Source organism: Parasteatoda tepidariorum, chromosome 9, assembly GCF_982258835.1.
Source record: "Parasteatoda tepidariorum strain Cologne lab strain chromosome 9, Ptep-v5.0, whole genome shotgun sequence".
NCBI classification, from domain to species: Eukaryota; Metazoa; Arthropoda; class Arachnida; order Araneae; family Theridiidae; genus Parasteatoda; species Parasteatoda tepidariorum.
This window is the reverse complement of record NC_141763.1, coordinates 88439292-88457124: the sequence shown is the minus strand read 5'-3', so window position 1 is coordinate 88457124 and position 17833 is coordinate 88439292. Positions and strand designations below refer to the sequence as shown.

At 30.8% G+C, this 17833-nt stretch overlaps 1 protein-coding gene across 1 annotated transcript in view; it reads right to left on the bottom strand.

The window, feature by feature from the left end:
- LOC107455167 (uncharacterized) overlaps positions 1–17833 on the bottom strand; it is a 64077-nt gene that overhangs the window by 15156 nt on the left and 31088 nt on the right. The window contains exons 2-7 of the mRNA XM_016072642.4: positions 14519–14685; positions 12904–13007; positions 12654–12749; positions 5756–5833; positions 4765–5035; positions 1763–1826 (exon numbers count right to left, since the gene is read on the bottom strand). Of these exons, the coding sequence (XP_015928128.1) occupies positions 1763–1826; positions 4765–5035; positions 5756–5833; positions 12654–12749; positions 12904–13007; positions 14519–14654 (749 nt within the window). The 5' untranslated portion in view covers positions 14655–14685. The remainder of the gene's footprint in view (positions 1–1762; positions 1827–4764; positions 5036–5755; positions 5834–12653; positions 12750–12903; positions 13008–14518; positions 14686–17833) is intronic.

Here is a 17833-nt window from a genome sequence, read left to right as displayed (position 1 = left end):
CACTGAGAATTTTTACGACTGCACTGTGGTCGGTGCGAGCCGGATGCAGAATTCGTATCGAGCAGCTATCGCTGTGATTCGAACCCGGTTCACCTCATTGAAAGACGAATGCTCTCAGGGGTCTGTTTAGAAGAAATTTGGGTCCGATAACGGACCCTTCACAAAATATCTTTTCATAAAAACGGACCCTTCACAAAATATTTTAACTTAAAAACGGACCCTTCACAAAATGATTTTTCTTTTAATCGGACCCTTCACAAATTTGTTTATCTTGATTATTATTTTGTTAATTGAATAAACCCTTTCCAGGGCAAAAAACAAGAAAGATGGATGTAAACGAATTAAGTTTTGTCTTCGGCAGAAGATTCTTCCATTATTCGTCCGAAATGAATAGTCTGCGTTCAGCAGTATAGGCTAAATACCAAATATTTGTATGTTGCATCTCTAATTTAGAAGCAGCAATTGTTGTTTATTTTTTAAAATTTAATTTTTTTAATTATAATTTTACAGTGTTGAGCATAATCTTGTATGTCTTTACAATTTAAAAACTTCTTGAAAAAGTTCTTTTTTGCAATAACGGACCCTAATTGCACAAATTCATAAAAGCGGACCCTGGTTGAAAGAATGTGAGTAATTTTTTCACAATTTCACGAAAAACGGACCTTTCACAAAATGTCTGGACAGACCCCTGGCTCTATTTCCTGAGCCACCACGGCTCCACGAAATAACTGTTGTCCCTTCTTAGAGGAAATGAAATTTCGTCAAAATTAAGGAAATAATTTGTCATTCTATTTTTTTTCTTCAAAAATAGATAGTCATAGAACCTAGCGTATATAACTTTTCTTGTAATCATTTTATCGTGGACACCATGTAGGTGGATCAATGCTGCCCAAACAACACAAGAAAGATAGATAGAGCAAAGAGATAAATTACACATATGTCTGAAACGGAATTCGAACCCGCGATCTTTCTGGTACGAGGCCAATGCCTTGGCCACTCTATGGCCCAGTTGGCTTGTTTCATAATTTTATTTTCAATCATGTATTCTGCTCTCTAATTTCGGTATTCTAGTTAACAGTCTCCCACAATGCACTGCGACGAGGTTCCGAGTTGAAGAAAAATTTCTGTCATTTATTTGAGAGTTCGCGTTTCGTCACAAATCAATTATTCCGTGACAAAATGATTCTCAAAATTAACGAAATTAGGAACAAGGACAGTGATTCAAGTTATGACGATTCAAGGATTGCTAAATCGTCAAAAGTAAGAGTTTTATTTCTGAGAGTGTAGTGGTAGCCTAAAAACTGTGGAACTGTAGAAGCAAATAGTTTTGCCTTTTTAACATTTCATTATACATTTGAGAATTCACGTTTTATTACAAATCACGTGATTTAGTGACGAAATAATTCTAAAAGTTAACAAAATACAGCTCAAGGATTGCTGAATCGTCAAAAGTGAGTTTTATTTCTGCGAGTGTAGTGGTTGCTAAAACACGGTGGAACTACAGAAGCAAATAGTTGTGAATTTTTAACATTTCATTACATATTTGAGAGTTCGCGTTTTGTCATAAATCAAGGAATTTCGTGACGAAGTGATTCTTAGAATTAACGAAACACAGCTCAAGGATTGCTGAATCGTTACATTTATTTTGGCAAATAAGTGTCCAGTTAAATCTTAATAAGAAATATGTAACTTAGATTTGAAAATATTTGAAATCGAAGTGAAGTTTAAAGAATTTCATGGGAATAAAAAAAATTTCTCTTACATGCATTCTGAGGTTGTTTGGACGTTCCCTTCGATCCTGGTGAAACATTCTGAGAAAGAAGATGCTGAAAATAATATTCTTTAGTTAGTGTTAAAAATCATTTTATGATCAATATGTAATTGCACTTAATTTGGAATAATTTGATAAGTCCTTGGAACATAAAATTATAATTTTAACACAGAAAATTTGACACTTAACGTAAAGTAACCTTGAACTAGAATACTTTGACCTATAAATTCCATAATTTATAGAAAGGCTCGATGTTTGCAGTATGAATATAAGTTTGAATGTTTTGCATTGTACTTAACACTTGATGCAATGTAAATTTTAACAAGAAAACTTTGCCCTATAAATTCCATATGATGCTAGTAGATTACAATTTAAATTCAAATTCTTTGCATTGCAAATTTGACGTATAACACTTCACCACAATGTGAACTATAAATAGAAAACTTAGCCCTATAACTTCGTTACTTTATATTAAGACGTGATGTTTGCAATGTAATCTTTAGCTCGAATACATTACAATGTAAATTTGATGTTTCAACAAATAATGAAATGTAAACTTAAGCAAGAATACTTTGCCCTATAAATTCCATACTCTACAATGGCGCGATGTTCACAGTGTAATCTTTAGCTTGAATACGTTGCATTGTAAATTTGATACTCAACAATTGATGCAATGTAAACTTTAACAAGAATATTTTGCCCTATAAATTCCATACTTTACACTAAGGAGCGATATTTACAGTGCAATCCTAATACGAATTCTTTGCATTGCAAATTTGATGTTTAACACTTGAAGCAATGTGAACTTTAATTAGAACTCTTTGCTCCATTAATTCCATACTTTACACAAAGGCGTGATGTTTGCAGCGTAATCTTAATTCGAATTATTTGCATTGTGAATTTGATACTTTAACACATGACGCGATGTAAACTTTAACTCGAAAGTTTTGGTTTATAAATTCCATGCTTAACACTAAGGCGTGATGTTTGCAAGGTAACCCCTAACACGAATTCATGTTACTTCAGCTAGGAAACTTTGCTTTATCAACTCTATAGTTTGCTCTAAGGCGTGATGTTCGCATTGTAAACTTTCATACGAATACTTTGCATTGTAAATTTCATGCATGTACTCGTCATAATGTCTGCAAATTTCAATTCAAATTCTTCATTCTGCTCCCAGCTCGCGCCGACCATTGGGTTAATGTAAAATATTCTCAGTGGTAAACGGACTATGGGTTAGAATTCCCTTGCCATCGGGCTAACCATGGGAGATTTTCCTCTACGTGAAACGCAAATGCGGTGTAGTTTCGCCAAAAAGGTATCTAGTGTCAACCAACGCACAAACATGGATGCCATGATTGCTCTGGTTTGTTTTAGTACTACGTAGTAGAAGAGACACATCACGACGGTTCGGGTATAAGATTGCAACTATAGGGCAGAATTAAAAAAATTGCCACTGGTCCGTAGTAACATTTTTATTAGCGGTTACTTTTTAAAATTTTTAGTTACTTTTTAAAACATTTAGCCTTTACAAAAAACTATATTTATTAAAGGAAACATAATAATAAAATGCACGCGAGATGCATTTTTAACGAGAAAAATAAAAGTGGCTATTCATTGGCAGACTATTTTTTAATCACCCTTTGTTATATTCAGTCGCCTGTGGCTGGTGGTGTCCATTAGTCTTACCCTATATTGTGCTGTCATATAAACTTGATTGTTTAAAAATACATCGGAATGAATGGATTAATCTTGCAAAGGGTAGATCAATATTTCATCCTCTCGCTGCACAAATCAATTCACTCCATGATGAATGAAAATGAAATGTCTTGATGAAATTGTCTTTATGAAATGTCTCAAATTTAAGAGGATAATTACGAGAGAAAAACATTTAGCTTAGACATAGCTATTTATAATAAATTTCTCAAATAATAAAAATTAACAGCACTAAACGGCTCATTATTTACTTTAGAATTTAAATTATAATGGTAGTTTTATAAATAAGGTAAACTATTAAATCGCCTTTTCCACACTTTGTTTAGTGGAGTTAATTTGCTCTGTGAACCATCGCCTCCTACATCAGAAAGCCTTCACACGGTATTTTATAAGTAGTCTGCGCAGACTATTTAAAAAGTGAACCAGTTGTGCGCATGGAACCAAATTTTATTTTAAAAGCAATTGATAGAAATTTATCATATATATATTTGAGAACCGAATCTGTAGTGGTTGACAAGTAAATAAGACAAACTAATAATATTCATAAATTAAAAAAAATTTTTTAGACATAAATTCGTTGCCACTTTCTTATTTTTACAAGATTTGTTTATAAAATGGCTCTTTCGTAAACTGCTTTACCTTTCCGCCTGCTGTCCCCCTGATCCCTGCTGGTTCGAGCCCAACTGTGAACTCACTTTTTCCAAATACCATCCAGTGCATAATCTCAGAGAATCCTTCGTGAATCATCGATCAGTGTATCATCGTTCTTAGTGAATCATCGATCAGTGTATCAACCATAGTTTGAAGCAGATGGAAACAGCATCAACAAAACTATAAAATCTAAACTTTCAATATAAACTCTTAATATTTATTTTATTAATTATATAAAAATTTTGCAATAAATTTGCTAATTGATTTAAAATACTCTTATTGATTTGTAATTTCAACCTATAATTTTTAATTTCTTAGGCAAAGTGTTTGAATTTTTGTATAGATACCACAATGATCCTAAACTCAATATGTTTGTAACTCAATGTATTTTATATTTCACGATGTATGGGATAGGAACCGCTGCACGGCCCAGGTACCTAGTTTTATTAAATAAAGAAAGGAAGGAAACTTGCTTTATCTTCATAGTGGTCTGATCGGACTATTTTTAAAAAACCGTGTGGAGGCGTATTATAGGAGGACTTGGGTGAACGGTACTGTTTCCAAAAAACATGAAATTCTAATATAAAAGAATAATTTGTTCAAAAATGTGTGTTTATAGAACATACTTCGTCCTTTGTTGCATTCCCAGGAGCATTTGCTAAGGGTTATCTGGTCAACGACCGATGAGGCGGCTATTTGGGGTGGTGGGCAGTGACGACGGGCCGCTTTGGCTGAGATTCGAGGGAAGATTTCAGATTTTCGGCGGGACAATCGCCGAAGAGGAAGTTCTTCCGGGCGAACAACGACTTGGGGGAGTGAGGGGGATACAGGAGGCACCACCTCGTCCGACGTTCCCGGTTCTTCCTCGCTTGGTGTTGGTTCCTCTTCCGTAGAGTCCTGGGAAAAAAAATTTATATCTATCTTGTTTATTTCGCAAATCAAATTTTTAAGATTAAGAATGGACATATTAAAAATGATTAAAATAAAGATCAATAATGAAAAGAAAGATGAATAATTAAAATATTAAATATTATTAATGAAAACAATAAATTTAACAATGGGAATCTTAAAAATTAATAACGAAAGTGCTTAAGATTAATATTGAAAATATTAAAAAATAATAATGAAAATTTTAGCAATTATGAAAGCGTTAAAAATTAATAATGAAATTATTAAAAAATAATAATTAAAATATTAAAAATTAATGATGAAAATTTTCAAGATTTATAAGGAAAATATGGAAAGAATATAAAATACTAATAAAAAAATGCCTAAAAGTAATATTAAAAATTAGTAATGGAAACATGAAAAATTAATAATGGAATTACAAAAATTAATAATGAAAATATTGTTATGAAAACTAATAATGAAAACAGTTAAAATTAATAATGGAAATGAAATAATTAATAATAAAAATTTTTAAAGTTAATAACGAAAATTTTTAAGTTCAATAATGAAAATATTAAAAATTAACAATGTGAATATATATAGTAATAAAGAATACATTGAATACTAATAAAGAAAAGCTAAAAAAATTGCTAATAACAAAATTAGTAATGGATATATTAAAAATTAATCATAAATTACATCATAAATTAAAAATATGTAATTACTTACTGGGTCAGCCGATTTAAGCCAGACATGGTGCATTAACCTATAGGTAGTGTTCCTTTGCAGCAAAGAACCAAAAACGTACTAAAATAAATAATAAAATATTAACACTGTATTATAAGATAAACACACGTACAGAATTTAAGTAAAATAGTTTTTCCATAAGTCTTACAAATTTGTAATAGTACTCCCTTTGAGGAATTTTTTTTATTTTCAAGATACCGATACAATGTTTAGAGATTTGGCAGCTTAAATTTTTCATACAGAAACATTTCCTTCAAATAATAATAATTATTGGAAGTCCCACGAGTTAAAAAAAAATATTCTGCAATTCAAATATTTAGAGAAGTTACGAGGAAAAATTCGGAGTTGTGTCAAAGAATTTAAAATTTTTATTGCGCTTTCTAAGAAATCAACTTGGCCCTATCGGAACCTCGGAAAATATTCATTCGATTTTTAATTTGTTTTCTAAAAGATTGTAGAATATTAACTGATGATTTTTAAAAGAATGAGTTGTATGTGAAGAAGTTTAAAACATTTTATTAATTCACACTAACAAGTATTTAACTTTATTCTAACAAGTTATTTGTTTTAATCTCTTGTGGAGATTGCTCATTATATTTGAGACACAGAGTTTTATGGTTAAAAATAGCTTTGTTTTTAGTATGTTTGTATCCATATTGTCCAAAAAGATTTTCGATGCTGTTTATAAACAGAGTTGCCCCTCAAATCTAGAAGAAAAAAAAATCGCTGTGCATATTATACACAATATATTAAGAGAAAATACAGAATCACTGTAATCTTGAGTGAGCTATATTAGGAAAGCTATAGTAGACTTAATTGTTGGAAAAACTTAGATAAAGAACAGCTCAACATATTTAAAACAAATAATAAAAAAGTATAGTAGAATGAAATACTATAATGAATAAAATATTATAGTTAGAGCCTTATTATCATATTTAAATCTCTCATATTAGGGGGACCGGAAAGTGTTGTCGTTTCGTTTCATCTGATATTTGTTATCAAGAATTTATTTTTAATCAATTATGTATTCAACCTCGTTAGCAACAACCTTTCAATGCCGAATCAAAAATGAATCGAAATTGATGGAAAAAAAAATGACTAGGTTTTTAAGACTAACGAATATTTAATGCGCTGAAATGACATTACTTTCCGGTCCCCCTAATAGATTGCGCTTTAAGAAGTCATAGATGAAATTCAAAAGATGTGATTTTTTTAAAAAGTGAAAATACGAAAAAAAAAATTATTTTGTATTTTCACAATTTGTAAGGAGAAACTCAAATTTCTCTATTATTTTAGATGATTTTTAAATTCCCTGTATTTTCTAGGTTTTTCCTATTCTTCCTGCGGAATAGCAATTCTATTGAACGATGACAAAATTCGTGGAAACAAGTTCGATTCATCTTAATTGTTATCCACTACCACTACTGGGAATACTTTCCTGAAAATTCTACCTTAACTGTTATTTACCTTAATTATTATCCACTACAACAATGAAGAATAATCTGAAAATTATAATCATCTTAATTGTTGTATCTAAGTAAAAATTATATAAAACTGAAGTGTAAATGTTAAAACAAATTCTCATAAGTGTATTGGATTGCTTCAATTTAATTTGAACAAATAAAAGTTTTGAAAATTTCATACCCAATTTCAAATATTTATTTCATGATATGACTACAAAAAGCATTTTTATTGATAATGAACTTTATGAAATAAAAGAAAGGCTGAGAGTATATTAATTCTTAGGTTATTATGATATCTAATTCATTATTATAATAACTATATATTACATTTATATACTACAATTTCTGTTTTTTTTTTTTCTCTAGAATTTTTATTTATTATTTTTTGCTTAATTTGTTCTATTTTCGTTTAAATTTTTTTGCTGCTCCTCACACTATTGCAGTGATATATTTTGGTTTGGCTCTATTAATACAATACTAGAAAGCACTTTAGGTGTCGTATATATATATATATATATATATATATATATATATATACGACATATATATATATATATATATATATATATATATATATATATATATATATATATATATATATATATATATATATATATATATATATATATATGTATATATATATATATATATATATATATATATATATATATATATATATATATATATATATATATATATATATATATATATATATATATATATATATATATATATATACATACTATAAATAAATACAAGAAAACACGAAGAAAGTTAAGAAAAACAATAAGTTTCATTTATTGCGCTTAAGTTGCAAGTAAACAGAACTCATTAGATAAGTTCAAAATAAAAATATAACAAAGAAAAATATAGACATAAGTAAAAAAAAAAAGGGGGGGGGGAATAATAAGTAAAAAAATAACAAACAACAGTTTAAAAAAAAAAATGGATGAACATTTATTTAAGAAACCGGGGGAAAAAGATATCTTTTCATCAGCCCACACGATTATATCCGCAAAACAGAGTGCTTTCTGATATTGTGTCAATAAAGCCAAAGCAAAATATATTAATACAATAGTGTGAGGAGCACTCAAGAAAATTTTTTTTATAAAAATTGCAACAAATAAAATAGAACACAAAAAGTAAAAATGACATGTAAAAACAGAAAATAAAATAAAAGAAAAAGAAAAAACAGTATAAAAATGGACTATAAAGCGAGTAGCGAAATCAGGTCAACTTACATGGGCCGGAAATTTTTCAAGATTGATTTAAAAATGTTTTCGCAGAAAGATGGCATATTCTATATAACATATTACATTATATTATTGTAATAATCTGCAACTCGTATTGTGATTCTTTAGCTAAGTACTGTGTTTACCCATGCATACTATAGGTTTCTTGAAAAATTAGGACTCACAATTTTCTTTAAATTCCTTTAAAATAAATCTTAATTTGTTCGTCAAATAACTAAAGGGGGACTTTCATTTTTGGTTAAGGTCAATAATAATGGTAATAATTTTAAAAGAAGAAAACCATTGATAACTACCGTCATTTAATAAACAATTTTGATATATATGCATCTTTGTTAGCTTCCACAAGAAAATAAAATAGTGGTAATCATGAATAATTTTCACTTCTCTTGAAAAAAAAGGAAAAAATATTTCTACTACTATTACTTTATATTTTCCAAGTGGTAATCATTATTATATATTTATAAAATTATTATAAATTAGTGGTAGTCATAAATTACTATGCATTTAGAGTAAATTACTATACATTTTCATTCTTTATTCTAATAATTATTATGAAGTAGTGGTAGTAATCAACTTCTTTTGAAATAAAGATAAAAAATTTGTTGCTTCGACTACTATTACTTTATTTAAGATTTTCAAAATGGTTTATAGCATAGATTCTCAACCTTTTTTACGTTGCCGCCCCCCTAAGGATCAGAAAAAATCTCAACGCCCCCCTTTGTGAAAATCCAGTTATTTAGAGCATGGGGAGGGAGGGATGTGTGTTGAATTAAAAGAGGCAACATTTTTAAGGCAAGTAATTGCAATCTATTTGTTTTAATCAAAATAATTACGGTAATGAAAAAATGAAGAGTCATTTATTCTTAATAAAATAGTTAAAAAACTTATTCTAAAAAGTAGTATCAACGAAACAATCAAGATACTATGTCAGTGGGACGATTGTGCTTGGTTCAGGGCCAGTTACTTTACATTCAGTTCAATATTTTCAATGAGGTGAAGACGCAAGTCCCCTCTTTATACAATTTTGAGTAAATTGTTTGTGACTAGATACGTCACATCACTGAATCTTCGTTCCACAAGGTAGAAGGAAAGGCTATTAAATGCTACCTTGAAGTCAAAATTCTGTAAGACGATTACTATTTCAAAGTTGAAAGTTCAAAGTTATTTCAAAGTCAAAGTTGATTCTTTAGTTGAAAGTTCACCAATTCCTTCTGAATCTGAACCTCTGCTGTTTCAATATTTACAAAAGTGTTCGTAACCCAATAAGGGACTTCCAGGGACAAAACATCATTAGAAAGTCAGAAAATTCAATGTGCAAAGACTCAAGATGATTACAATATTCTTGTGTATCATCAGAGAGAATTTCACCATTCTTTATTCCAATAAGATTGGAAATCGGCTAAACTTATTCCTATCAAAATTCTGCTTCCACAAAATGAATTCTTATAGAAAGGCAGAAATAGCTGATTTTGTAGTGATCAAATTGAGCTCGTCACCTTGAAATTGTAAATTAACACCGTTAAATTTTACAAATAAATCAGTCATGTATTCAAGAAACTCAAGCACAGAGTCGAAAATATTCCAAAGCCTATTGAGACAGGCGTTTTCGGAAAGCTAGCGAATCTCAGTGTGTCGTAGCAAGCGATAGAATTTTTCATCGTTTTTCTTGCAAAGCTCTCTGAATAATCAATCGTTGAGAGTATTACTGCGAATTTTCATCACAGCAGAGATCAACATATTGTAATGACTGATGCAAACGGTCTTTGAGATTTTTTCCTACTAAATGCTGTCTGTGAATCATGCAGTGGACAGCTAAAATATCTGGTACTTGGCCATCAATTATGGGAGAAGTTTTCTAGGTATCTTCGTCTTGGGAAGGGTACCTCCCTCTTCAAAATGGGGTTAAACCTACGATGTCAACCAACCATTGCAGTAGCTCCATCAGTGGCAACAGAAACAATATTCGAAAGAGGAATGTTTTTCTCTTTAAAATAATCTTTGACAGTATTAAAAATAGATTTACTTTCGGTATCTTCAATCAGGTTTTTTGTAAAAAGCATCTCTTGAATAATTTTTCATTCCTTCATAAATCGGAAGTACGCCAACAGTAAAGCCTCATTACTTGGCAAGGTTGGCTCATCAACTTGAAGGGAATACGTTGGACATCAAAAGTTTGCATAAGGAAACTTCAATGTCTTCAGCCATCTCATCAATCCGTTGCAACACTGTATCGTTCCGAATCCGAACTTCAAGTACGGTACGTGGCACTGTATTGACGGCACTTTTTTTATTAACCGACATTGTAGGCAGCAGTAAAATACAAACGAGGAAGGAAAATAAACTATATCTTAAAATTAATAGATAATTTACGTTGAAGAACAAATTCGCGCAAGTACTTGGTCAAATAATCAATGAAATTGAATCAAAACTGGGGAAAAAACTGAAAGGGAGCGAACGAAAACCATCATAAGAAACACGGAACAAATCAAACATTCATACTGAAAGCGCATGCACTTCAACTTTCGCCAAATGGCTTGAATAAGTCAGAAGCAAAAACAACTCACTCATGCCCTGCGATAATTCTGATTGGAGAATAGTTGTCACATAAGCTCGTTTTACTGCTGGTACAAATGGTGTATCGGGTAATTTTAATTTATTATATTAATTTAATTATTTTTCATTAATATTAATTTTTGATTTACTTTATTAAATTAATTTTAATTTAATAATTTTATTTAGAAGTTTTAAAAATGAATTTGTAAGCTCATCGCCCACCTACTGCCCAAAACATGCCTACCGCCCCCCTACTGCCCAAAACAAGTTCACCGCCCCTCAGTATATGCTCACCGCCCCTCAGTATATGTCCACCGCCCCCGTTGAGAATCAGTGGTTTATAGGAACTGGAACTAAATTGATTTTACGCGGCGCCTACACGATAAAGTGCTTATCCCCAAATGGTTAATATTTTCAAAGGGGTTAATATTATAATTATATATTTTTATAATTATTATGAAGTAGTGATAGTCACGAATTGTTTAGTTCTCCATAAATAAAAGTAAAAATGTGTTGTTTCTATAACCATTAATTCATATTTTTCAAAAATTGATAGCCCTAAATCTCATTACTCTCTATATATATTTCTCTTACACGGCGACAAAAAAAAGCCTCATTACAACTCTCCGAATGGCAACGCTAGAAAATCGACCAATGATTGCCGCTAAAAATGTCACATGCCAAATCTAGCTGAGTTGGCTCAACATATAGCGCTTTTAAAAACGGAAACTGAAATAACCTTAAGCTAGGCAGAAGTGAGTAGTCTTTTTCGATAAATCTCTATTTTAGTATTTTGTCCAAAGCGCTTTTTTTCACGAATTTATTTGACGATTTTCGATTTATATCACGAATTTATTTGTTTCATTATTGTTATTAGTTATTCATTGAAAAATGAGTCTCAGTTGTGCTGTTAAGCTTTAAAATTTTATACTATAGCACATTTCCAATAGGTTTAATGAATTACATGTCATTTATTTGAATTCAAATTTATTTTAATGACTTAGTACTTACTAAAAAGATGTACATTTTTTTTAAAAGTTGTTATATGGATTTTGCATGATTGTTTTCAATTCTTAGAATTTTGTGTATTTGCAATGTACCCAAGTTAGTAGCGAGCGAAGCGAGCTTGGTTTGCGAAGCAAACCATATAAGATTGCGTAGCAATTTTCGGGGGTTGGCGAGCGTTAGCGAGCAGGGGGCGCAGCCCACTAGTATATTCATATTTCAGTATCGTAATTTATTACTATTCGTTTTCATTATTTATTATTATTATATATTTTTATAATTATTGTAAATAATTTTTATGAATAATAATAATAAATCATACCTTAGAAATAAATCCATAAATCATGCTAACAACAAAAGAAGTAACTGTGCTCTGTGAATTTTGTTTGTTTCTATCAACCTCTTATTACATATTCTCCAACCGAATTACGTATTATTAAAAATTTATCTAGATGTGACCTTGTAGTACTTTTAATATGTGGACGTATCACAAAGAATATGAACTAAATCATATATTTAATATATTTCGTGATTGGTAGATTAGAAATAAGTCGTGTATTATGTATAATCATAAAAATTTCTCCGCTATTGATTAGTATCCCTTACCTTTCCTTCTACAGTGTAGAGTCCAACAGCGTTTGGAATGATTTTTGCCGTCCTCTCTTTTGTAACTTTTATCACATCTGTTACGGGCAGGAGAATCTATAAATTACAAAAACAAATGGAAATAGTGTGCCGCTTTATCTGGATTTAGCAGCAAAATATGAAAATATTGTGCTTTTAAATCAACGTGAGAAATTGAGCGATATGGAGTTGCTAATGATTAACAGTAGTGTAAAAAAATCTAAAACTGTACCTGGGTTTTTCGTCCAAATATGTTTGAATAAAATGCAAAGTAATTTTCTGTGATGTACAAATGGCCTTGTAATAAAATATCAGCAACTAAAGCGCACGAATAATCTAAAAAAAAAATTTAAACAATTTAATAAAATGCATTGTTTAAAATATACATGTAAGTTTCCTCCTTTAACCCTTTCATGGGCCTTTTATTTCTAGCTAAGGTAAATTAAAGTACTTTTGGAATTGAAATTGTTAAAAGAATAGTAACTGACATAAGAAAAAAAAAAAAACTCATTCAGTTTATAAAAATGCCATTTCTTTGGTGGTAAGTATATTTAACACGACCTATTAGGAACTTACTGACTTTTATTTTTTGTTATTTATAAAATAAATTTCATAAATACTTCAAACTTCAAAAGGAATTATGTATTTTATAACTTTTATACGTTTTCTGGTTATGTTACCAATTGCCGTTACCGTTAAATGGTTACCAAATTTATTCAAACCCACTTCAAGAAAGCTGAAGTTATTAATAAATGGAAACCTAAATTAAAAGTGGTAAAAAGTTTGCCATCAACTTTAAAAAGTGGTGGTAAGTATACTTACCACGGCCTTCTAAAGGGTTAAATAGGGTTCTTGTGTGCTCCAGAAGATTTTAAAAAGTGATAGTAATTCCAGGGCAACCATTTTTCTACGCTTTTTGGGAAAATTTCTTCTAGTGGTAAGCTAAATTTTGGTTTTAATAATGTAGGATTCTTTGTTTTGTAAATTTGATTTAAAGTTATTTTCACATAACTATAGGTAAATGATGCAAAAGTTCATATGAAACGCAACTTTTCGTAGGTCTTGTGGTGCGGTTTCTGAAATGTTGGCAAGATATATGTATATATAATAAATATTCTGAATATTCCAAATATTCTGAAAGCTTCACATTTTAAATGTCTACCCCTATATAAATTATTTAGGTAAAAGTCAATAGTTGTCAGCCCTCTAAATCTAGCATTGAAAAGGATATTTTGTTGTACTTGTAACTACCAGGATATTTTGTTAATTCTAAGTCTATATATCTAGATTCGAAGATGAATTGATAAATTTACTTCTGAAGTGAAAGCTTGTGCTAAATACTTTTCTACTTCCTTATAACAAAATTATTACCACTTCTTATTTTTTCCAGGTGCCGACGAATCCTTCTAAAATAGTAAATTACTTTTATTTTAATTGAAAAAAATTATGATATAAAGAACTTGTATGATTTCTTTATAGATTCAAAGCATTATCAATTTCATTTGAAGAAATAATTATTTAGAGGTGCATTAGACTTGTGATTATTTCCGGGATATTCTCAGTTTTCCTTTCTTCATTAACAAAATTAAGCAAAATATTATTAATTAAATGCCCCTTTTACTACACATTTACACTGTATGAAATGGGATAAAATTTGGACCAAAGGAGGAGGGAAAAAGCACAACAATACAGGAATTTAATATATTCACTTGAATACCTAAGCTATTTACAGAATAAATAATTTTCACGTAGAGCAATGATGACCATAGCAATGAATTCGATTTAAGAAAAATTTCGTTTATCCGAAATAGGTTCACTTCGGATAATCGAGGTTTGATCGTACTCACAATTGAGGAGATGTTCTTCGGAATTGACTCCAGGGAATCGAACATGAAATCTTCGATTGTGTGAACGAGCTAATCGTGAATGGGGTAGAGGGGATGGGGGTGTCGTCGGTGTAGTGATTGGAGCACTATTTGGCATGCTCCCCTCTCATCACTGCCCATTCAGCATCCTGAAATAAAAATTTACTTTATTAGCTTATTACAATTTCAATAATTAAATTCTGTTATAAGTGGAGCTCTATAAATTATACGAAAATATTTTTAACATTAAGCAAAAAGGATGCTACAAGAAAAAACGTTTTCTTCCTTATCTTAATTTCAGTTTTATAGCTGGAGTTGAACAGCAGACTCAATTGCACACCTTTGTAATTTTAAACCTGACTCAGAAGATAAGGGAACTCCTGAATCAAGCATTGGGGCAAACAGTAGCTTTGAGAGGCGATGGCTCAGGGGATAGAGCGTTCGCCTTCCAATGAGGCGAACCGGGTTCGAATCCCAGTCGATATGAATTCCGCATCCGGCTTACACCGACCTAACGTGAAATATCCTCAGTGGTAGACGGATCATGGGTTAGAGTCCCCTTTACGTCAGGCTAACCATGGGAGGTTTTCCACGAAGGCAAAATTCTCCCACAACTCGATCCAGGAGTTCCCTTGCCTTCTGGATTGGGTTCAAAATTACAAGGTTACGGAGTTGAACATTAGTAGTCATAAGCCCATAAAATTGGGTCGGCTGTTCAACGACGGTTATAAAAAAAAATAATAGTCTTCGTGGAGGACTTTTTGAGGGAAGTAATCCGCATTCACGTTACATGGAGAGGAAAACCACTGAGGCTATTTTACGTCGACACTGTGGTAAGTGCGAGCCGGGAGTAGAATTCGTTCCAACCGGCCACAGCTGGGATTCGAACCTGGTGACTTCATTGGGAGACAATTTTCTATCCCCTGAGTCACCATGACTCCAGAATAACAGTTTATTAAATATTACAATAAGATCCTGCTCAATTAATCTAGAATTGTCAACGATTCTTAGAATTGAAAAAAGTAGCTGAAGTTGGGCGATAAAAAACCAGTAAAGACAAGTTTACATAATAAATGGAAAGATAAAAAGAACACGAGTAAAGAACACTAAAAATACAAAAAAGTAAAAGGAAAATATAAATTAACTCCTAAAATTTTTCTATGATCAGGTTTTTTTTTTTTTTTTTTTTGAAACGATACTTTAAAGTATGTTTAGAAAAAAATTGAAGATTAGGAAAAGTTCAAATTGACTCGTCGTCGTGGTTAAAACGCAAATCATATTTATTATAAACCATATTCCTTATCAAATCATATTCATTATAAATTAATGATAGAATGAAATTTTAAATAAATGCTGCGTTGTTTTAAAGAACCAATCTAAAAACTTGTAAGGAAATTGGTTGAATAACTTATGGGGAATTGGAATTTAATTAAAGATTTACATAAACTATTATTAATTGTTATTTTTTGTTATCGTTTACTGCTCACTATCGTTTAATAAAAGATTAACTTTTATTAAATTCTAAGAATTTTAAGTAAAATAATTATTATTTCGATGAATTATTTCTTTTCATTGCACTTGATGTGTACGTCATCCGCTGAAGTGTAAAAAAAAAAAAAAAAAAAAAAACACTCCGCTCAGACCCATAAGGAATAACAACAAAACAAAACAAAAAAAATTAAAAGCATCAAAACATTCGAAATACAAAAACAATTAGAACAAAGAAACATTAAATAGAACAGTAATTCCACGAATTATAGTTTTCAATCGAATAGGGTTTCCATAATTTTTAAATGCATTGTCGGAAGAATGAATTGAAGGTTAAACAAACTTGACAGGCAAGTGAGTAGTCGGGCTAACTTATCTATCTGGTTAACCGGGCGTCGATCAATCGAGTATCGGGGGGCAGGTGTACCATACCCCTTTAGATATTCCCATTTATTGAATAGCGGCACACTTTCAAATTAATGATCATTCACCAAACTATATGAACAAAGAGAAAATAATACTTTCCAAGCTTTTTCTAGAACTACAAAAGGAAAGTGTATCTTGAATTAAACCTTTTCCAACTTTACTTGAGCAGAGAGAAAAGCTATGAATAATTCCTGAGGCTATTTTTGACATTTAAAGATTCGACACACTTCCTTCCCTAATCAAAGTGGCCAGAATCATCTCTAAATGCCAAACACTAAACAGGATCCACCCAAAAGTAGAACTTTTCGTTTCCTTTCTCCCATCCCATTAACTTGAACCACTGCCGATCAATATAATCCCCTCTTGTTGTATCTTCCGTCACACGAAAACAATTTTTACCACTTGTAGTTGATTCTCTTTTTTTTTGGAACAGAATAAACTTATAGATCACAGTAATAATCCATTAAATAATACTTTTGGAACAAAGCGTAAATAAAACCAGATGGTACCACCCCTGCTTGCTGTGCTCGACAGCCCCAGGAATTTTTTATTTTTTTTGCAGTTCCTTTGTCTTTGTTTCCCAATTCGAAATCGCTTCATTGGATACTTAGATTTTTAAAACGCACTTCAAAAAATACACAAGCTATACATTCAGAGAAACCTTTGATTCAATCATTCATATTCAGTGCGGAAATTTTTTTTTTAATGAAACGAAATACCCAGAATAACCTTTGATCTAATGATCGTATTTTCACGTACAGCCCCCCGGAATTTTTTTTTTGCAGTTCCTTTGTCACTGTTTCTCAATTCGTAATCGCTTCATTGGATACTTATTTAAGTCTAGTTAAATATTCATGATTTTTAAAACGAACTTCGAAAAATACGCGAGATATACATTCAGTGAAACCTTTGATTCAATTCTATACATACAGTGCGAAAAAAAAGAAGAAAAAAAACGAAATACCCAGAATAACTTTAGATCTAATGATCGTATTTTCACGTACAGCCCCCCGGAATTTTTTTTTTGCAGTTCCTTTGTCACTGTTTCTCAATTCGTAATCGCTTCATTGGATACTTATTTAAGTCTAGTTAAGTATTCATGATTTTTAAAACGAACTTCGAAAAATACGCAAGATATACATTCAGTGAAACCTTTGATTCAATTCTATACATACAGTGCGAAAAAAAAGAAGAAGAAGAAAACGAAATACCCTGAATAACTTTTGATCTAATGATCGTATTTTCGCGCACTAGGGTTCAATCTTAATGGTTCATAGGGGTGATCTAACATATTCTAATTAATTAGTACGGACAATAATATAAGTTTCGAAATCAGACACAAAAACCGATACTTTCTATTACGTAACGTATAAAAATGATATT